Genomic DNA, 23683 nt, shown 5'->3' with positions numbered 1-23683 from the left:
TGCTCCGGCTAATCTTACCCCGGAGAAGGCCCCTCTCCATGGGGATCATTATGCCTGAGGAAATATGGAACCGGGCGGAGCAGGCCCAAAGTGGCCCGTCATTGCGGGCGGTGCTGGCGGCCCTTGAGGCACTTCAGGCGACTGTGGCAGCCCAGGTCTGCAGCCTGTTGTCGGCGGCAGATGGAATTAAAGGACTGAGACCGGATCCTGACTTGATGCCCGAGACCCGGTAGCCAGCTTGCCTTTTGATCGACGCCCCAGTGGCGCACTTAGACCCGGTGCTGGAAGCTGTGCCTGCCCCTACAGAAGTGGAACTACTAGAATGGGCTGTGATCGGTGACTCAATTAATTTTTTGGAATCCCCGATTTTGCAGCTGTCGGAACATTCAACTGCTGTCCCCATCCTGGAACCTTTTAATTGGTACTGTGAACTGTTTTGGATTGTGTCGTACCCCCTCCCCAGTCGGTTTATCAAGATGGCGGATGTGATAATGCCTGGCTTCGGAGACGGGGAGGGGCATCGTTGGTACCAGCTGATTACTTTGGGATCTGCTGTTCTTTTTCCATCTACTGAACCATGTTCCGACCACTTCTGTGTAACTTTTGACATTTTGATGATGGGGCTCTATTCATCTGAGGGACTCGGCGAATTTGATCGACGGGGCCAAGGCTGAGATTGTTGTTTGGGTTGTTCATTGTGGTTTTATCGGTAACAGGACTGCTTCATTAGATTAACGGAGTCCGGGGCAAGGTGTGCGGTTCCCCCCGGGGTACTTTTTCAGTTTGGACTATTCGAATGCGTCAGTTTCGGGGGGACCCCTTTGTTAGGGCGGGGGGGAGAGACCGGGAGCACGTAGATTATAGCCCTCCTCCATTTCCCCTCTTTGGGTGGGGTTTAATTTCTTTCAGTCTTTCTCTGGGTCTTTCTATATTTCGGGTTTCAGTTCTTGGGCGACAGGCACGCTGCTAGGGGGGTAGGCCATAGTCATCAGCAGGGGTGTAGGGTGGGGGGTTGGGGGATGGGAGTTTTGTTTTTCGTTTTATTTCTATGGCCCTTTTCTCTTCTTATCTTTCTTTGCCCCTTTTCTTTTCTTCTTTTCCGGGTCAGTGTAATGGGTTCATTTTTATGTCCATCTCTGCTTTTTCATATGTGCCTCAATTCTCGCGATGTTTCAGTGCCACTGGGCGTACATTTAGCTGGCGCGAACCGTACTTGTACGCTCGCTTATCCTGAATAGTATGTCTTAACGCCGCTGACTTACACGAAGATGATTTAACTGTGGACATATTGCTATTTCGCCCTCCCCTTTTTCGCAACTTGAGATATTGTATGGCACCTGATCCTTCTATCTTATATTATAAAATGGAAACTTTTGTATCCTGTCACCAACTTGATATGTTTTACAACCAGTACGTATTGTGGACGTGGCGAATCTGCTCCCCGGGATGCTGAGTCTGGGTTTCGATCGTTTTATTGTGTTGCAACTGCTTAGCGGCCGGCCTTGGGGGTTGTAGGCCCGTGTTTGTACCTGGTTGAAATGTCCAATAAAGGTTTTCAAAAAAAAAACTGCACATACAGTCCGCAATGGCAGGCCTGAGACCGCTTTAAAGGGACTTCTTAAGTGGGTGGTTCAAAAAGTGCTGAAGGCCCACTAGTAGCTTATAACTTAGACACTGAGTACAAGTAGTACCACTTTACTAGGCACTTCTAAGTAAATTAAATATGCCAATTGGAGACAAGCCAATGTTACTATGTTTCAAGGAGCGAGCACATACATTTTAGCCCTGCTTAGTATTAGTAAAGTGCACAATCCTAACGCCAACAAAAATGAGATCAGAAAAATGTGGAGGAGGAAGGCAAAAGGTTTGGGGGTAGATCACCCTAAGGCTGACAGGTCAAACAGGCTCCTCAAAGGTTAAGCCCTATAGATCTGTGAGAGGTCAAGAAGCATATAAAATACATTTAAAGTGCAGCTCTTTCATAGATTTGAAAAACAGTTCCTTTCTTACAAATCCGATTTTTTTTTAAAGTAAATTAGACTGACTATGGTGTTGTTCTCCTACAGTGTAACAATTATTTATACTGGATGGTTTGTAATGATATGTAGGGAGCACAGACCTCACTTCCTGCCAAGGGCATTTAGACTTGTAATATATATTGTGCAAAGTGGTCCCAAGCAACCAACAGTCGATTATTCACAGGAGAGGAAGAGGCATGATGTACGAAATCGTTAACTCACAAGGATTAGTGGATATTGACCAGGTTGTACCAGATAGTCACTCATCAAATTTGGCAAATGGTTCATATTGTGTTTTAAACCCACATAGGATGATACATCTTTGTTTTGTCGTTTGAGACTTTGATTGCTTCATTTTGAAAATGCTCCACTAATCACAGATAGGAATGTACGTTACTCTGGGTAACTTGTATTCCTTCTTTGTGGGTTGTTAGTGCTTGTAGATGCAGGACAAATGCCAAAATGTATTCACAGTAAAAGGGTGGATGGGACATCTTCCAATTGTTGGTATATGTTCCACATCATGAAACTCTGAATCACTCCCTTTACCTTCTGAGGTTGGACACAACTTCATTACCAAAGTAGGTGCTTAACACCATGATTGTTTAGGAATATTTTATGTCTGCCTCACTTAGCCGGTCCACATGACTCCTTCTGGGTATGTGGCTGGAAAATCATTTCAGACACCGAGGGGAGGTGCAATGTGTTCTTTAGACCAATGATCTCAGTCAGTTATTATGGAAGTTGTATATGACAAATCAAATATAGAGCCCAAGATAAAGATGCTGATTGACACAGGGACAGTGGATAGGACTATAAACCGTATACAACTGGCCAGATTATTGGTTTGAACACAAACATCACTGTGAAATAAGTAGTCATTGGGAAAGAGGCTCAGTTGATTCTAAAGTTTTGCTTCCAGTAATGGGTTTATTATTATCTTAAAATAATAATGCCTGTGAAATAAGTAGGGGACCCGTCAAGCCAGGTAAGGGCCCCAAGATCAAGTTACCACACAATTACTGAAATTAGATTGTATGTTTTTGATTTTGAGAATGATTCTTGGGCTGTATTTATTAACACTAAAACAACTTGTTCACATTTAAAAACATAATTAAACATTTGCATGAATGAATTCAAAATAGATGCATTCAATATTATTAGAGGCATCGAAAGGTAGTCAAGAAATTCTTGTTGCATAACCCTCCCAAGTCCTACCTATTGCACTCATGGTTGGTTGCCCAACTGGTCCTTCCAGTAGTTCATACTTATGGCCCCTTGCCATCACTGTGGGGCCCCTGCCGAATTCTTTAAGAATAATTTCCACTCCCAAACTAGGGAGAAGGGCCATCTCAGATACTGACCACCTTAATTCCAGTGGCATCCCTGTGGGGACCACCTGGCATCCTTCTGGGTGCCTGGGGAACTCGCCATAACTTGGGTGCCTGGCGCAAGCCTCAGTTCACCCTTCCCCAGGGCGTTATTATGGAGGACCCATGAAGGGTTACAAATAGTTGCATAAGGGCCCGCCGCACATGACCAAAGTCTGGGCGCAGCGTTGGATTATACCCAATCACCAAATTTGTGAAGCGTGATGCCGAAGGGTCTGCCTGGCTTGTGGCCAACAATGAGCCTACAATGCCCTTATGAAACCCAAACAAAGACAAAAAACACATGCAGTTCACCAAAACACATCTGTAATAAGGACCCCTCCACCAAACACTTAACAAAGAGGTCGCTTGCCTGCACCTTTGCCCACCTTGCTAGGCACACCTGTACCCATCCTAGCCAATCAAAGCCCGCCCTACTGCAATTCAGCTGTAGTACGCCTTTGCAGGCTCCCACTAAACCATTCTGTCAACATTTGAAAAATGCCCCCAGCATATTCGCTTGGCAACTCCTATACCTCCAGGTCTGCTCTAACTGACAACACACTCCATGCAGGATGCGCCTAAAAGCAGGTTCTATTGAATAATAGTCAATTAAAAATGTTCTATTTAGAATTTGTACTAATAGGGGAAGCATCATTAAGCGAGTTTGTGAATGGCTCTTCAGCAAGATGCCACCTATGGCTGGTGAGGTGCATTCCATGTTTTTTCTTTCCTGGATTTACAGAATTGTTATTGTGCATTACAGCAAAGCAAATATAAAAGACCAATATTATACATTATCTGCACTGTACAAATTAATATAGACTGTATATAGGGTTCAAGTTCAATTTACAAACCCGTTATTTCTGTTTTCTTGTCAAAAAATGTTTTGTTCATCTTTTACAGCAGATTACCAGCAATAGAACACGACAAAGGTCGTACTAACACATTGCATATGCTAACATAGAGAGGAAGATTAGCTGCACAGCCTACGTGTACATTTCATTTAAAAAGTCACCAAAAATCTCTCTTAAAACACTGTCTCTTCAGTCTTTATGGAGGGCGATTTGGTCCTCGCAACTAGACTTGAGCCTAGATTTCCATTTCTCATTATTCAGAGTCCTAATTCCCCGAACAGTAGTCAAAGCTGAGTATTTGAGCTGTACTCCAGTATACAATTTCAGTGATAGACATTTTATCAGTACTAATATTATCCTCTATGAAGTTAAATTAAACAATACTGCCAAGCCTCAACTTGTCCCGTGCCTTCTCAGGTCTTGTTCCCAAGATAAAGAATAACATCTTTGTTGAATTAAGATGGGACCCTCCTTTACCACCTTTAAAACTCAACTAAAGAGTTGCTCCTAATAGGGACCAACACGTCCTTCTACCTAATAAATATATATTATGAAAAGACTTTGTTCGAAATACAAATGTGGATTCGCACTAATGCGAATGATGCCAAGGACTACAGTGTGAAATAGTATGACCATCTTGTAACCTATTGCTAAGTAAGTGTGTTCCTTTTCTTTACAGAGTTGTAAGGCACTATAACATCCTATTTAGAAAATAACCCAATAAAATCTAAATAAAGTATGTTAAAAGACTTATTTTGAGGAGGGCAACATTGACATACTAAGGAGAATGTTTGAAGCATGCATTTGTTTAATCTGTGGCAAAACTGTGTAACATTGTTGCCTTATATGTGCTCCCAAATCAATCTCAGTTTATCAGATAATACCCTTTTTTTGGATAAAAGGTTTGTGAATGTCAGTATTTTTGTGGCTATTAAATGGCCGCCCTGCTTGGTTGAGTATTCAGAAGAGAACACAACACTTTGTTTGTCATAAATAAAAGTTTTGAGTTTGGTTTACTCTTGACATTGTGGATGTGGTTTATTACTAACAGCATTCATTTGCGCCGGGCGTTGTGTGTTTTTTTTTCCATCGTTTCCCACGTGGAGTTCAGAATAATGTTTACTCTTACCTGCTAGTCATAATCAAACCTCTGAGGATCAAGGCACCAAGCCAGGAACACCAGATATCATCCTTCGCAAAGAAAACACGTTTTTGGCAGGCTATCATGGTAAGGGCTCGGACTCTGAGGAGGACAACGATGAGTGCAGAGTTCCCGATATCCAGAAGGATGACCTTGCAACACGAAGAATAAGGATGAACCAAGCCAAGCCAACCCCAGTCAATCAGGTTCCTCTCGGACTGCACAAAGTCCAAAAAGGAAACCAGCAAGAAGATAACCGACTGCCCGCACAGGAGCTTTCGGGGACGAGCCCAGCTCTGACCAGGTATTGCAGACAACCCAAGTGTTTTTACATTTCCCTCTTTTGTATCTTGTACTGCATAGAGTAGGCGTGTTAGTTCAGAATCAAGTTTATAAGAATTAAGTCTGCTTCTCATTTAAAGAAAGCTGCACTCTAGGTACTAGTCCATTTTTCTTTAGTGTATTAATTTTCGGATTTTGTGTTTGGCTCAGGCAGCCGGAAGTAGTTACCAACTTTCTTGGTGAGAGAGCAAGTGAAACTAGGATAGGAGTAGTGGTATGGCGATATTGAGGAAATGGGTCCAAAGAACATTAAAGATTTAAGAATGGAGTTTTTAATGTCTTGTGAATGTGATGGAATTAGGTTTAATGCAGATCAGAATTGGAGGAGTGCTCCAGAGTTGGGATTATGCCTAAATTTTATATATGCTGCGTCTTTAATCACTCCTTTGATTTTCAGTATTTTAGTTCCTATTTGAGTGCATATCTTTACGCTGATCTTTGTTTCATTACTTATTATTGCTGAGATCCATCCTGAAATCCCATACATTTTCATTAAATTGTATAATACGAACAACTGTTTGCACTGCTTGGAAAAGAAAAAAAACTGCAGTTATAATCACCATATGAAACCTAACATATTGCTTTTAAAGGGACACAAGAATCTCGGGGTTTGCAAATATTTCTGAACAATTCTAGTAATTAGCGGATATCCACACCAAAGGTCAAGGGTGATTGTAAGCAAACGTTTCTATTTGGATACCTTTAGTCCCTATTTCCATTAAATCTACTCATTTTTTCATATGCCGTTTCGTACTAAAGTAGCTTATTCGAGCTCCCCATTCCATCCTCTGCGTTCACAGCTCCTTAGCATGCGCCATGGAAGTGGCTTATCATATGATCGTAACAATATATATTCCTCTCTTCCCTGACATCTCCTTGCTCTTTGAAGTGCTGCAATTTAATTATCTGCTCTGACTAAAGTCACCTGATAACACTTTGTTTGCTTACCCCTCAGTAAAGTGGCAGCTAACTAACCAGCACTTAAGGTATTCTGTTGGTGATTGATCTTATCTTGATTGTATTGAAGTGTGGCAGTTTGTTTGAATTTTCTTCTTGACTTATTATGAGGTGGCAATTGTCAAAACAATCTTTTTCACCCTGTAAGTAACTAAAAAAGACTGCCCTCGTTTCTGAGCTCTACACCTCTTTATGAAAGGCAAGATTTTCAGAAGATTGAAAATAAGATTTTGTCTAACGGAATGTTTAAATGGGCAGGATCAGGCTTTATTTCCGCTGCTTAAATGTCCAGCCTTTGTCTATAAAAGCATTTCTTATGTTAGGCACGGCACACATTTAGCTAAAAAATGCCTAAAATACATGTAGGACTGGAGTTTTTTGAGTATTGGCTCTTATTCAGTTATGTTGTAATAGATGTAAAAACCCTCAGTACAAATTCCCTATTTCCACAGCATCAAGGTAATTTTTGCACACAATTATTAATTTGGGATGCATAGGGAAGAACCTGGATTTTTTTGTTCACGTGATTTTGTGCATGTTCTTGCTGCTACATCAGAAGGTTTGGGTTAGTAATTACCTTCTGGGTTGATCTGGAGTTAATGGGCCATCCAAAATTCAAGCGAGAATGGCACAAACCCAGGAGCAGAAAATGTTTACTCAGAATGTTATGACTAAAGTCCTATTAAGGTCATACATGTTGATTTTTGTTTTACCTAATAGTTTCAACACCTGAAAGGCACGTATTACCTGCATGCCTAGCTAGATGACACTATGTATTCAAAATAAAGAAAAAACATGGATGAGAGACTTATTTATTGACCACATTGGTGGTATTTTTTATCAGAAGCTTTCCATTTTAGCACACACATTTGACGAGTGGGGTAGGCACAAAACTAGCTCCATTGTTCCAGAGGTCCACTTTTGTGTTAAACATACCACAGCTTCCTTCTCAGTAATATGCATGAGGTCCTTTACTGCAAATGATGGCCATGGAGCGGTTGTTGTATACAACCTGAACCAATTCCTTTCCTGTCAGACAGTTTCTGCAACCCCTTAGATATAGAATCAAGCATTTTTAATCATCCAACTCAGATAGAATTCTAGATATTGTTGGCCAAGCTGTGCTTTAAACCTACACAACTTCTGTAATATGCCTTCTGTGTTAAACTCAAAGAATTTGAGAAGTGTCACAGGACTGGGCGTAAGGAATGAGATCCTGCAAATAATAAAACCAGCAGTCATTCGTGGCTTATATGTCTCTCTAAATTTGTAGAATAAGAAGTATAGACTTCAGCTTGGCAGCTCAATTCCTGTGTCCCCTTTTAACTTGATGTGTCGGTTCCATTGAGAAAAAGCTTCTGTTATAGGCTGCCAGATCCACTATTTAGTAGAATATTTGTCATTTGGTAACCATTTTACCACCGCAATGTGATCATAATAGTCCCTCATGCAAAACATTGCTGTTTTTGTTATCCACAATGGCAACAGTTAAGACTGTTAAAGCGGTCAAGCGCACAGTTATGAACCCTAGACTGTAATCATAACAAGCTCAAATATATACCACAACCAAACACGATTTAATAATCCCATCAGTGCCTTGAAAAAGCTCAAGGTAGCATCCTCCAAGACCAGACCACGTTAGCTGGTATGCTCATTAACAAAACACATGTTGCCACTGTTCTCTGCTTCGTGATTTCTTAGTTTCCCTTGAGTGCTGGATTTCAGTTTTTACATAATTGCCTATATTCCACTGGGAGTTGGATCAGTCCCAGGCCAACAAACAGCACCTTACAGAATCCCTGCTTGCAGTTGCAGATCAGGTGTTCTGTGACTTTTCCTTTTAAGCTCATATCTTACAGCTTTAAGTTTTTCAATATATGAAGTCCTAGAAAAGTTTAAGATTGAGCATTGGCAGCGAAGTCCCTTTTATCCATTGCCACAAGTTCCTTTCACTGGACAAGCTGTCAAGCACACTCCAGAAGAATGGAAAACCATGGTCTTCAAAATATACCAACAGTGTGAAGAAGGCCACATATAATTCCTCAGAAATAAATAAAAGTAAAAGCGAGCAAGTAATGAAGATGTGTGACGTCACACCTGCAATCTAACAAGAGTGTTTTATGGCAGAGAAGTGCTGTTTCCTTCTTTAAGTGATATTTGCTTATTGGAATATTTTGACTGTCTGTCACAAAGTTTTTTGCATATGAACAGTGAGGCAGGGTTACTGGTGGTTTTCGTTTAAAAAGAACTTGTCCCAGTGAGATTACGTATAGACAATGAGCACTTTACGTTTGGTAGCTCAGTTCCATATTGAGACGCTTGCATTCGGGAGTATAAACTTTGTTGATTTAGTGCGGGCAGAACACAGTGTCTTGCGAGTGCTTAATAAAAATTCCCCTATGCGCTCAATGGTACAAGTTGTTTTTGCCTTTCAGAGAGCTTTAGAAAGATAAAAAATGCTCTGCAGATGTCTCCATTTTCGTTTGTTTGAAATATCAGCTCTTCCTGCAGCTTAGACTTCTTTAATGTGGCTTTTTGAAATGTCGAACAACTTGAATTTGAGTGAGGGAAGAAAAAATGAACAGATGTTCAACAAAGAGGCTTGATTTAGGATGGTGAGTAAATTTAGTAGTGGCGGGGTTAGAAGTGTCTGTCAAGTTGAAGAGGGATCTGCAGGAGACACTCATTAGGGATTCCTTTGTTTATCCCTGCTGAGGCGGAGTCTTACTGTAGTCCAAGCTGGCATGGAGTGCTAATCAGAAAGGAAATTGATCTTCATTGCAAGTGATTATAGGTCTCTAACATGTCTGTTATTTTGTCCTTTTTATCGACTGCGCCAATTCCTATTAACACGCTGCTGTTGTGTTCCTCCGCCCATGCAATGTTTTCTGTTCCTGTGGAAACGTTTGCTGATCTAGTCAAAAACAGGGGCCATTGGAAGAGGGGAAACACATTTTGACACGCAAGGAAAATCCATTTCTAAGCCTCTGTGAGAATGAGTCTGAAGAGGAAGAAGAGCCTGAGAAGATTCCAGACATTCAGAGAGATGACTTGGCCAAGCGCAAAACTCAATGCAGCGCTTCGCAGTCTCGGGAGCCTCCGAGCTTTGTCACCGCCTCGATAACCAAGGCAGACTTAGAGACCTGGGAGAGGCTAAAAGTGTCAACGGAAACGAGGTTTGTTGAGCTACATTTCTAGACTTCAGTAGATGTGAACGGACACTTTATAGACGGCTATGCACAGAAACATAGAGTTTGGAAAAAGGCACAGATCTATAAACATCTAAGAAAGAAAGGCACCCCCCTGTACTCATGTGCTTTGTCCTGTGAACCTTTAGTTTTATTAAGATAGACATCACAGGGCCCTATTGAAGACCACATAACCCCTTCTTCCATAGGTAGTGTGAATAAGAATCGCTCCTCTGCCCTCTATCACAAGGCTAACATCCGCAGCCACTTTGTAAGTCAGCGTGGTTTAGACATGCATGCACCGATGTGTGCACACATACAGGTCCATGCCTTCCTCCTCACACTCACTCACTTTACTCTTTGTCACTATCCTTCCTCCTCTGACCTGCTCACTCATTTCATCTGTTCACAGCATCTGTATAAGAGCATATACTTGTGCTTCATTCTACACTGCTGTTACTATAGTGATTTTGAGGATATTACATGCCCTTTGTTCACGAGCTGCTCGACCTGGTGTCAGGAAGAGTGAATACGCAAGGTGTATTGTTCTTTGGAGTCTTCAGTGTAATTTAAAATTGTCTTAGAAACTGGGTCTTGCCACTCTAGAAAAATATTTCTTTTAAGAGATTTGCATTGCACTTCCAGTGTGGGTGGCTGACTGAGTATCAAATGACCACATTGCACCCAGAACCATGACCAGGAAAGATTTTTTTGCTGCAGTGGAGGTTGCAATGCAGCACCAGCAACCGAGAGAGACCAGTCTCCAACTGGCCATTAGCCATTTCCACAGCGCGGATACCAAAAGTTTTGCCCCGAGCATTAATGTATACATATGAGTTTTCACCCGAAAAAGGAGGCCCTCTTTTGAATGCAGTCTAACAGTTTGATGCATTTTTTTGACCCCACCTTGTACTCCTGTCCCAACATTAATTGTCTTTGAGGCGGGAATAGTGTCAGAAATCAACATAATTTTTCACTGGGATAGAGTCTACCTGTTGTGATGAAATACTAGCTTTCATTGAGGCCCTACCTTATTGTCGAACTACAAATAATTATACCTTCGCAATCGAACACATTTTTATTTGACAGTTGTTTTATTGTTGATGAATTAAATAGAAAAATGTTTGATGCACTCTTTAACGTTTACCAAATACCACTTTTTCATAAAATATTCCTTGAAATGTAGGCTCTTTCCATACATCCTTTTGGCGTCATCATTAGACCAGTTAGCATTTAGTTTATCTGTTCTAGTGTTCTTTTTTTTTCTTATTGCTGTTCTAAACCTATATTTCTTATTTTACCTTTTTCAATTCTTTGATGTTTGACTGGTCAGTGATGATGAGTCCAGGCTTCCGTTGCCCAATGATCAATCTGATTCAAAAGCCACAACGGAAGTGCCAGTATCAGTTGAGGATGACCTCGCCTGCCGTAAGGCAAGAGTGCCCAGAAAAAGGCCTCACTCCAGGCAGAGGTTTGTGCACTTTGGACCCGTTACCGAGATTGACCAGCAGAAATGGGAGAAGCTTAGCATAGCTAAGCCTGATCCTGTTGACGAAGCTGCTGTAGAAAAATCTAGTTCCCAAGCTTGCGCTGCAGCAGTGTCAACTTCTCCAGCTTGTGCACCAAGCACCCACAAAGAAGAACTGGAAAAGGAAGTCTTGCATCCTGACCCCAGGTACTTGAGACTGTTTAGTGGCTACTAACTGCATCGAGTTTGGATTGTCACCAGATAACTGCATGCAAGGTCGCCATTGGTATTTTAAAAAAACAGAGGTCATGTTTTAACAAGCAACCGGAAAGACTAACTTCAGCCCAATTCCTTAACCTTTGTAAGATCCATTGTTGGGTAATGAGGACATTTGTGCCTGCTTTTTCAAGAATGATGTTGGAGTCTTCAGGCAAGCATCCACCATGCAGACTTCATAAATTGTTTGCTCGCTAAAGTGGTACTTTAAGAAAGCTTTTGTAACTCTTTATCTTTTCAATGTGAGTGCTATGCTGGGTCTCTCTAACAGACCTTATAAACACAGTTTTGCCTTGAATATAAGTCACTGGTGTCAATGAATTCAAACCAGTAGGGTTTGCGAACAGGCTTAAAGTCCCAGACTGAGCAAGAGCAGTCACCCCTGGTCACCCCTAAATGTGTCATTGGGTACTGCCCCACAAGGTTTGCGTTTCAATTCTTAGCTTGTTCCTATATGAGGGGTGTGAGTCATAAAAGTATAAGTATGCCTACATGGTTTGGGCACTAGAGAGGCTAGAGATGTCTCACCAGAAAGCTCAGAGGCTTAAGGTGGGTGGAGAGTGTGGAATTAGGGCTTAACTGAAATCTGCCAGGCTAGGGGTGAAGGGGCCAAGCTGAGGCATAAAAATTACTATTGAGAGCACATGATTTGAAGTTGTTACCAGTTGTATCTAAATAGCACCCTTGCTAAATGGCTTACATAGTTTGTGACCTGATGCTAGTTGAGCAAACCAAATCCATTCATCATGTCCTTCAATATCCGTAAGGAATGTTTTTAAAAATGTGCCTTCTTGAGCTCATCTACTCAAGTGTCTGACGCATGTTAGAGACATACCTTATGCACATGTTGTTAGGTATTTGGCTTCAATTGACTATTCCCTATAATATCTTTTGACCTTTGGAGACGCTATCCACACTAACTGCTTAATGTTTGGCTTCAAATTCAATTTGGTTTGTTATTTCTTTATAATTATCCTTTTCTCTTCTTGTCAACAAAACCTACTAGTGAGGTGATAATGTTGACGGCAAATGAAGTTTCCAGAGAAGTTCCTACAATATTTGAATCTCAGAAGCAGACTGTAACCATTCTAAGTGGAGAGCTGGAAGTTAGTAAAGAGGAGACTCGTCGCCCAGACCCCACTAGAGATGACCGGGGTATGAGACGGCTAGGTGCATTTCGGAAGATGGCTTGTCCAGATGGAAATGTAATTTCATCAGTTTCGATTGTTCATCATCGTGTGCAGAAGAAGAGCTTTCCTGAAATGTACTTTATGACTCATCAGAAAGAAGAGAGGTTAGAAATTGCAAGACAAGAACTCTATACTGCTTCTGATGTCTGATAGGTGCATTAGAAAATGCAAGGCAACAGCTGTGAGCTTCGTGAGGGATTCTTGATTGCCTTTGGTGTTTGAAAGGCACATTAGAGGATGCTCAACAAGTGGTGTGAGCTTGCTGCAAGCTTATGGTGTATGAAAGAAAATGCGAGGATGCAGCGCCAAGAGAACACTGGGTATTCGTGCCTTTTAGAAATGTAATACCATAACAAGGCAATAGCAGTGAGCTAACTGCTTAGTATTTTGGGAACTGCCACTAGTTTTGGTGATACTATGAGTACTCCCATTTAAAGTAACTCTTACTAACAATTTAACTCTGCTTCCCCCCACATAAAAGAATAGGTGGAGAAACAAACTATTGTTAGAATGAATGTTAACAATCTACCTCACAAAACATTCGACTGACTCCAATGACTTCATTGGACTTGGATGCAACAAAGGCTACATCGTGATACCTGTGCAGAGTTCTGTTTTTTTCGCTCAGTTTTCCCCCAAGCCACACATCTTCTAGCCATTTTAAGGCAACTTGACATCTACCTATAGATCACTTACAATGATCTACTTCTCCAGACTTTAAAGCAATTAGATTCAGTTTCGATTTGGAAGTAACTACCAGCTGCACAACCCTCAATGGTTGTGTGTCAGAAAGGCCTACCTTGCTCAAAAGGTGCATAGTTTTTATTTAGTTAAGTTGTAACGCTTTAACCGGATATTAAAACCATTTCACAGCTCAAGGAAAGCAGAAGATGATTCAGGAATTGATTCAGCTTGAGAGACAATATGCAAATTGATGGAGGAGAAAGAGGGAAAAAAGTCAAAATTGTGTATATTGGCCCTGTCCCTTTGAAAATGTTTGAGGGTATATCTTTATGAAGTCTGATGATTATTTAGAGAATTCTTGGACAAGGAATGTTTTCAGATCTTTTTTTTAAAGTTGCTAAAATGGCAGTCAATCTCAGAATCCAGCAAATTCCAGAGGTGTACTGCCTTTAGTCCAATGGGATTTCTACCTTGTGCTCTTTTTCTCTTATATATATTGGAGATGATGTAAATGTGAATTGCTGGATCTAATTCTTGGCCCAGGTTGTACCAGGGGTTTCGTCTTAAGTAGGATTTGAAAACTAATCTCAGGACTTTGAATTTCATCCTTTTTAATTGAAAACCAATGAAATTCTTCTAGGGTTGGGGTGATATGATTCTGTTTTCTGAAACTGGGATAGTCTTGTAGCTCGATGGTAAATCATTTGTCGGTTGTGGAAGTTTGTGTTTTGGTGCCAAAGTGGATTACACGCGGTCCAGCCAAGACAAGACTGAGGGCTTAATTTAGATCCTGGCAGAGGAGAATACTCCATCACCAACGTGACCGAGATCACGTCCGCCATATTAGGATCTCATTAAATCCTATGGAGATCATAATACGGTGAACAGGATATCCGTCATGTTTCTGACGGAGTATTCCTTCCGCTAAGATCTAAAGAAGGCTCTTGTATGTTAATTTATTTCAATTGTACTAGTATTAGAGCATCTAAGTACTATAGACCACCCTGATAGGCTACCCCTCTAAACCATTTTCTCTTGGTTGTACTCAAGTCCAATAGGTGTACATCTGAAATTGTTGTTGAAGTTGGTCAATCCCATCCACTAGATGTTGCATGTACATATTGGGGAATAGTGACAAAAGATGTTGTCCTTAGGAACTGTGGATGGGATGGATTTGGTTGACGAAGTGGCATTGCGGAGTCTAACCTGTTGACTTCGATCTGACATGAATGACTTGCTCTCCTGGGCTGTTTATGCTGTCCCTTCTTTTAGTCATTGTAAAAGAATGTCATGATTCACTGCGTTGCATGTTGCCAGCAGGTCTGAGACTAATGACTTTAGAGTTGTTTGTGTCCAAAAATGACAAAAGGTCTCTTCTGAAATCTTCCAGTTTGGTTTCAGTGCACCTTTTAGCTCTAAAACCTAACTCATAGACATGAAGGTTGTGGTCTTTTTCCACAGGCCTTGCAAAGTAATTTCAGCTTCCAGTACCTTGCTGGGAAATGGTAAGCCAGAGATAGGTCAATAAATGACTAGCTTGTTGGCATCGTCATACACCTTTTTAAAAAGCGGGGTTAATGGTGCATGCTAAGGAGCTTTTAGCGACCGTTCTACATATTTATATGATTACTGCAATTCTGTAATGTCATCTACTCGGTCATCCAGAAATGTAATGCATTCTATAGAGCAAGGTGAGGAACGAAAAAGTGATGGGTTGACTGTTTAAATTAATTTAAGCTACTGGTCAGTACTCCCAATATGTTTTTTGCTCACCAATCCACCTCAGACAGGAAACGGTCCTAAGCAAATCAGCCCAAACTGCCAGGACAGGTCTACTATGAACAGGAACTCAATCAACAGACAGGTTTCGGCCAATTTAAGCCTTGTCAGTAGGGTGCAGCTTTAATCTTATAGCACTGTGAACACGGGGTCCATGTCTGGGCATACCCATTGCACTTAGTAAAGCAAAAGAGTGATGAGTTGAATGTTTGAATTAGTCTGTCACTAGTAATTACTTGTGGATGTCTGAGTATATTGTTTTTCCCCCACCATCAGACAAGTAACCAGACATATGCAGATCAGCCCAGTAGGAAGACTCCAACCAAACAGCCTGGTCAGATTCCCAAACAATAGCAGCTGGAGGATTATTCATTGGGTGGATTTGCAGTTGTATTTTTGTAGCACTTCCTAGAAACTTGTATGTTCTCGGAGGTTCGGATAATTTGCCATTGACTGAAGTTCATGAAAGAGTGCTCTGAAACTGGAATATTGGGTTTAATGACAATGAATTGAGTTTTAGTTTGGGGACATGAGAAGTATGTAGGATCTTTTCAGTCTTACTCTCTAAGTATTTTGGGACGTTTTTCACAGAAATTAGTTGAGCTGTTGACTCACCTTTGATGGGGACAGAGTCAGAGATTTTGTGAAAGATTTTGAGCAGCTCAGGTTTGTTTCAGCAACCACACAATGTGTGTTGAGTAAAAACGCTTTTTAGTTGTTATCTGCCTAATTCATGTATGCGGATTTGGCATTGGAGTTTTTCCTCTGGTGTATTTTCAGTGCTGTTGGAGTTAAATCCCCATCCCTTTGAGTTGTGGAAAGTCAGAATTGAACCATTTATTGTTCTGTTTGTCAGTAGGTTTACATTTCTTAAACATTTACATTTCATTTCTTATTGGGTCAAGTTCATCTAGTAAGTTGCTGATGTACAGCAACGTGTACAGCACCTTCACCAGATCTTCTAGAATCCAGCCTGAAGTGTTGGCATTCAAAGCTTGCAGTGGGACTCATGGAACCTATCTTGGCATATGTTTTTAAGCGGTATATATGTGATTAATCCAGCTTAGTTTGATGCCTAAACAAGTCTTTTGAACAAATATGAAATATAAGATGGTAGGACTGTTTGTCTAGTTCTTAGTTTATACTTCCGTCCTGAGGAATTTATTCCTGTTGTAGTAGAACTGAACTTATCATATGGTCGGATAGTGTGGGAAATTAGAGGAACAATTATCTGATCTCTTTTGTCCCTCACAAATAAAGGTTCTTCTCAGAGTCTACGAACAAGAGTTTCCTCAATGATCTAACCTTTAAATATGCTTTAGGGACTTGTGACATTTCAGAATCTCCCTATTAAATGGTTACTAGGTTGCCTCGTGCCCCTCTTATAAAATAATAAATGTGGGGTGTTCCAAGTTCATATCTTCTATACAATCTGCTTTCTAACCTTTGCTCTTTTAATGAATGTGTTCTTTCCTTTGGGTTTTTTCAATGCTGTATTGGTCCACTTCTGCTCCCCAGGGCTCCGGATCCACCATACCTTGCTTTTCTTTTCCTCTTGGAGAATCAGAGCTCATCCACTGCGATACAAACCTTCATACTGTCCTGTTAGGTCTGAGATCCCCCAAGAAAGGACATGGTCCTGTACCTTTACTGTCAAAATATCTTGTTCCATGGAACTTCAAATAAATGTCTTACAAGGCTTTGCCTCCTCTTCCTCAAGCTGCATTACATTATCCAATGAAAAAGCAACAGAAAGCACTTAGTTGATTCTTCTAACAGCTGCATACTTCTCCTAGAATGAGGCGTTTTGAGTATGCATTGCATTTGTCTTTTTAAAAGCGAACCGATGTGTAATCTGCAGCTTAAAATACTCTAGAAGGTACTGTTAGAAGGTGCAAGAAGATGATAAAGAAACTGGTACTCTGTAAAAGTTCTCAAGAAAATCAGTTGGACTAGAGGTTTTCCACATCCATTTCTTTTTTAAGTTTGAGGAATTTTTATTTGGATTTTGCATTCCTGTTGCATAAATCTTGAAGTATATATTCATAGCTTCAATTCTTATATTTACAAGAATCTGGAAGGAAGTTTCAGAATAGGAAACCACACGTTTGTGCATACCATTGGCTGAGGGTTGCTAAATGGCAATGGGTCAAACTGCAGACTGTCTCTTGAGGGAGAGACTGGCCTTTATGTGAAAAGAAAGGAGCACCAAGCATGACAAATCTAAAATAAAATTTACACTTATCAAAAGGGTTTTTAACTTTAAAGGACTGAAAGACCCCGATGTCCCCTGAGTGTTAGACAAGACACCAGATGACTGAGACCAATAATGTAATCGGTTAGAAGCGTAAAATAGTTCTGCAAATTTTTGATGTGATGGTCAACATGCAGTGCCTCAACAGATTGAAAGTTGGGCCTATCTAAAAAATGTTAATGTAATATATGAAAGTTTAAGTTCTGGGGTTCTATCCAAATGTGAAAACAATCAAATGTATGCCTTCAATCCCACAAAGTGTAGTCTCTTTTTAAAAAAAACCTCTTCACACATCTATAGTTCACCAAAAAGGACATTGCGATTGAGGCTAGCCATATTTCTAAAGGTTAAAAGATGTTTGAAGGCTTTCAGATTAATCCTCTGGGCTAGCCAATGATACATTAAGAAATGGCGGCCTTTCCTGCTAAGGATATGACATAGACCCAAGTTGTACTTTTACAAATCTGGCCAAAAAACTTTGCCCAGCTGTCAACTGTGTTTAAATGAGATATTTAAATACGAATAAAGAGATTTACGTATTTTCTTTAACTCATAAGAAACTATTAGCGTGTCTATTGGGTACACTGTCTGTTTTGTCGAAAAACTTTTTATTTAAGGTTGCTTTTGAACAGGTCTTTTAATGAAAATTGAGAGGCTGAAGACGGTTCAGAAGATAACAATCAAAGAAATATGTTTCCAGTTTTAGTTAGAAAATGTCCGTGATTTTTTTCTGTTTTGTTTTTAAAACCCGCACCTAAATAAGCAGACACTGGTCCAAACCACTTATTAATTCAAAGACATAGATGAGTAAAATATTTAGACAGAATTATGGGCCACTCTAATGTCCTGTGTGGCAGGCTATCTCAAAATCCAATTTCCCATTATCTATGTTAGTTACATTTTTTGATACTTCTGGATGAGGGTCACAAGTCATGTTGTCTTAGATTGTCTTTGCATCATCTTACTAAATTTCAAATATTTAGTAGGACTTGACTATAGGCGGTTCATCGAGGTTTTCTGTTGAGTGTTTCAGAATTCATGTAAGACCGGAGACTGCTATCAATGATAATAATAATGTTGAGTTTTACAATAGTTTAGATATGTGTTGTGTATGAAATACAGGGTGAATTTCAGATAGCTGTTTATTTTATGATGTCAAGATGTGAAGTCCCTAAAGGTAATAAAAATCAGACTGATGAGTTGATCAACAAAAAACAGCCAGCCAGCCTTGGCCATCAGCCTTTGGATGACGTCTAAGCAATTAGCTAGCAAGCTTATATGCTTAGTGCCTCTGTTCCTAAAATAAATCTGTGTTGTCTGTGTACTGTTTAACAGATATGTTGCTGGCTGTTAACCTGGTCTCTTGGCTGAGAGACTTGGACATTAACAAGTACCAGAGACCGGTTGGAAAGTTAAGGAACCTGGTTGCTAATTAGAATTTCTCTTTGCACACTGATTTCATCCTTCCAGAAATACTGACTCGGAAAATCAAAGTTTCAATAGTTAAATGGTAAAATCCACCTTTATCAGTGTGGTTATTACGTGATCAGCTGGGGACTTGTAGGCGTGTTAAAATGCCATGAGATAATGCTACTAACTCACTACTGTCTGCCTGCAAATACACTGTATTTTGGTAAGTGCTGTGTTTATTTGCTGTCGGTGTGCTGCAGTTGTATTTAGCCTTGAAAGAGCATAAAACCTTCATACATTGAAAGCGTTTGGTATTGCTTGTCAAATTTGCTTGCCAGTTGCACGTTTTGCAAAATGTGACGTTACTGAGTGTGATCATATTGTTCCTGCTGATCAGTCCGTGATTGCAAAGGCACTTTTTCTCACGTAGACATAGCCGTGTGCCACTGTTGTGGGCCTATATTTCTTTCGGTTTCCTGAGAGTAACTGTGACCCTGCCTGCCTTCCTTTAGCAGTAGCGTGCCAATGCCTGCCGCCGCTGCACATTGTCATATAACGGCATCACCTAGTTCCATAAACAACACTTTTATGAAGGAAGAAAGCATTCAAGTGCTTAGAGTTGAAAGCCAGATAAACATTGAAAATGATGATGGCAGGAGAACTCCTGATCCAGAGAAGGATGACATGATGATGAGGAGAACTGGGGCAGTTCAGAAGCTGAGCAGCCCTGGCTTGAGACACTTCCTTCCAGTTCCTTTCACCAAGAAGAAAGAGGACTCGACCATGGGACCAACGAAAACTGACAAACCGGTTAGAAGGTTAGAGCATGTTCTTTTCGAGAAGATGTTGGGCTTGTGTGTATTAAATTGGTATGGCTAAATAACCCATCTGATTAGTAAATGCTTAGAAAACATGGTCTCTGAGGTGACACATGTAAACGGGGAACATACTGGGCGGAAGGAACACAAGATACCACTCATCAGTGTCCGATACCCTCAGTAAACATTTGTGATAGGGTAGAGCTTTAGCAACTTCTATTAATACCATTGAAACAGTCATTTTTATTCTCACTGCCTGAAAGGTATTTTCGAAGCAATGTATGTGAGCACCTTGTATGGGAAGATTGAGGCTTATGAAGAATTCAGACTCTGTAGCAATGCATGTGACCGGTATATTGGAATTTCCCGAAATAGTGGTAGATTCAGAATATTCTACAAACCACAGCAGGTATGAGCCGATGAGGAATGAACCACAAATTGATAGCAGCCCATTCATGGTTTTGATTTGGCTACACCTTACTAAATAGTGGAAGCACAGTGCATTAAAGAATAAAACCAAAGACACCTGTTATGTATTGTAATCCTCAGCTATGTACTCTATTAGCTATGCCTTTACCTTTTATACCGGAAGAAGATGCACCTTAGGTAGAGTTTAACCTAAAAAAGAAGGGAAAAGTCCTAACATCAGAAATAATTTTTTGACAAAAGCCTATGATGCCATTTTTGACACAACTGGCTTCCAGACCTGGACAAAAAACGTACTGAGCTATAGATTCCATTGCAAAGGTCATTGATCAGTTATGGAGTTTCGGATAGGAGCTCACAGTAAGAGGTATCATTAAAGTACAGGCGATGGTGAGTGCTGAGTAATGACCATAGATCAGCTGTACTGTCTATGGGTGACCATGGGAAGATAGCCTAGCTTTTTAATTTACCCTTTTCAGATTTATTGTACTGATAAAATATTAAATACTTAAAAGGAGTCTTACATCATGATAGGTGTTAAGATGACAAATCTAGACCAAGATATTCAAGAATGTCTCTGCCCGCAGTAAGACCATTATATTATCTGGTGGCTCCTTCACTCTTGAACTAGACATGTTGCTAAGTATGCCTGAGTGGAATTCGTTTTCTAGACTTTATTGATGCCATACCATTCAGTTTATTTATATACAAGCATTTATTTGGTTTGTTTGAAACTAAATCCACATTTCCTTTCCTAGCACCACAAAACCACCTTCATGCCCACTCGATGAGCATGCACAACCACTTTTGCCAGTAAGATCCGAAATCCAACCGAAATTTGCCACACAGCCCCAACCCGCCGAAGTAAGGGAGGGAGATCAGCACCTGGAGACAGCAGAAGATGCCGAGCATGACCTCCGACCTTTAGTCTCCCCGCAGAAACATCCCGCCTTAAATCAGATTTCCCCATGCCAGGCCGCAGAAGAAGCCGCAGAAACGTAAGCCCAGCTTGAAGTGCTGAGGTTGGAGCAGCTTGCATGAGTGTGAAGGTTTGCTCTCGCCTCCCTTTGCAGTGTTTACTCTTCTATAAAAAAAAAACGGAGTGAAGATATCGACAGTGGGTTTTAACATCTTACTTAAAAATTGTGCACTAATGCCGTGAGGAACATCAGTTTGAAATAATGCATTTGTTTGTAAATGTTTTAGCTGTTGCCTTATGTGAATGGGGGGCGAGGGGGACGGGGACAAAACCCCTTTTTGACACTTATTATTAAAACACTGAATACTATTAAAATGTGTCTTGTTTTATACTTTTGAACATTTGAAACTTCTTTAGACTAATAAAATGGTATTGTGATGGGTGGCCGGTTGAGCCTAGTACTTTTATTAGCGTGCAGTAAGTAGGGGAGGTACATTATTTTAGAGGGACACACAGGAGTTTTGAAAAGCTGAACACATCAGGGTAATCCGTACAAACCGAAAGAGAGGTAGGTCTGCCAGCCACCAGGCCTGTAAAAGTGCACATCTTTGTGCAATGCATCAGTCTCTATCTGACATGATCTGTGGACACCAAAGTGACGCCTTAAGCTTGCTGCCGGGGAGCGCCCTCATTGTGTGTTTTGTTTTGAATGCTCAGGAAACGAGAGCATGTTGCTGGTTGTGATGTGCACCGTCTAAAGGGTTTCATCTCGGGGGATTTGATAGAAGTATTTTGTTTATCACACTAGGGCAGCGTGACAGTGGCACGCCATTCAAAGCCCCGCACCACGCGTCATGCTTCCGCCCGCGCTATCCCTCACTCGTCCATTTTCTATGGACTCTGCTGACAAAAGGGTCATTTCAGCAATTCCAGAATAATATCGAAACAAGAGCATTTACCGCCGAAGCTTTTTTGTGTGTTTCTTGTACATGTGAACAGTATATTTTACAAGCACCCGTGTGTTGGGAAGCGGGCTATGCTTCTGCACTGTTAACATGGCGTGCACTGTAGAGCGGGCTCAGCACAGATGTTTTATGGACTTTTAACAAACTGTTTTCAGGTGACAACTAAAGGTAGGTAATGATATGGTTTTGCATTTCAATGCTCTTGCAATTGTTTTTAGAAGCACATGCAGTAATGTATCTAATACTGTTTATTAGATCCCTAGAAAGGTGATGCTTTGCAACCTGGTGGTTCACAATTCTGAAATTGGTTTGACCTGTGTGCTTAGTCAAGCCAGTGTGCATGAAAATAATCGAATCTAGGGTCATGCAGTGTACTGTGTTCTGACTGTTTTTTTTCTCATTCAGCATATCCAGCTAATGTTTTATTTGGTCTTGTAGATTCAGCCCAAGAATTGCTCTGTCTGATGACACAGAGTAAGTTTTGCCCTTTGCTCACAAACTGAATTAAACTGCATGCTTTAATAACTTACTAATAGACCACATCGTAAAGAACGTGTCTATCCTTTTATATCGTCGTCCGTTTTGTCAGATAAGCTTTTTCTTCCTGGTTGGAATGCAATTTACTGCGGCAAACCTTGAAACATAATCTGCATGTAGACACTAATGTGCTTTTTGTCCGCCATTTTGCTTTTCTTTTTTTATTTGGAGTGATGTGTGGTTGTTGGGCAGTTTTTCGCTTTGCTTAATCTCTATTGAACGGTCAAAACCAGCCTCAAAGTGAAAACACGTGAAGATGGCTGCTAATTTAGATAGAACAAACATGTTCTTTTAGTACAAACTTGTGTATTACAGTAAACAAGTAAGCCCCTAACTCACCTAGGAATGGTATAGGTCTTCACTGTCTCTGAAGTCAAACAATTAGGACTTTTACTCCTCTTGGGCTAATTATTTTGGCTCTGAATTCATTTGTCTTTTGTCACTTTTAGTATGAGGCCAGAATCCGAGGGGAATTAGGAAAATTAGTGTTTTGATCCATTTTTAGTATTGACGTAAGTTGCAGTATTATGTCATGCACAGTAGGAGTGATGTAGTGCTGTACAGTGGCAAGTTCTGAGGCCTTTCATCAGACTAACCAGAGGTTGTACGTGAAAGTGGTCTAGTGCATAATATTTTGAAGTCCTACAGATCTCGTCACAAAATGACATTAAGACAGCTGTTAAATAGTTTTAGTTCAAGGCACAGAGCAAAAAGATGACATAGAACAAAAAGCAAGAAAATAACTGTTGTGCCGAAATTACATTCCAAAGAGATGACACTCTGTCTCAGTGTAATGACATTTGAAAACGACAATGTTGGTTGGATTAAGTCTTAAGAAACATAGTTCTCTAATTGGGGAAGTAAACTCTTGGAGAAATCCTTGAAATGAAAACTCAGAAACCACAAGTTAGAAAGTCCCAAAGTTTTCTGCAGTTGCAGAACACATTGGGTTGTGAATGTGTCTACACATGTTAAGCACCACAAACCTGCAGTGAGGTCATCAGGTTGTTAGTTTACAAAGTGACTGTGTGCAATCTCTCGCAGCAGTACAAGTCTGAGATTTATCAGAATTTTCAAAGTGAAT

At 40.6% G+C, this 23683-nt stretch overlaps 1 protein-coding gene across 7 annotated transcripts in view; it reads left to right on the top strand.

The window, feature by feature from the left end:
* LIMCH1 (LIM and calponin homology domains 1) overlaps positions 1–23683 on the top strand; it is an 892718-nt gene that overhangs the window by 613582 nt on the left and 255453 nt on the right. For 4 of the 7 annotated variants that reach the window (XM_086962708.1, XM_086962704.1, XM_086962706.1 and 1 more), the window contains exons 10-16: positions 5382–5690; positions 9604–9861; positions 11207–11548; positions 12624–12911; positions 19447–19752; positions 20937–21176; positions 22501–22536. In XM_086962708.1, the coding sequence (XP_086818834.1) occupies positions 5382–5690; positions 9604–9861; positions 11207–11548; positions 12624–12911; positions 19447–19752; positions 20937–21176; positions 22501–22536 (1779 nt within the window). The remainder of the gene's footprint in view (positions 1–5381; positions 5691–9603; positions 9862–11206; positions 11549–12623; positions 12912–19446; positions 19753–20936; positions 21177–22500; positions 22537–23683) is intronic. The other 3 variants (XM_086962709.1, XM_086962710.1, XM_086962707.1) reach the window with 3 other exon arrangements.

Source organism: Lissotriton vulgaris, chromosome 3_1, assembly GCF_964263255.1.
Source record: "Lissotriton vulgaris chromosome 3_1, aLisVul1.2, whole genome shotgun sequence".
NCBI classification, from domain to species: domain Eukaryota; kingdom Metazoa; phylum Chordata; class Amphibia; order Caudata; family Salamandridae; genus Lissotriton; species Lissotriton vulgaris.
This window is presented reverse-complemented; position numbering and strand designations above follow the sequence as displayed.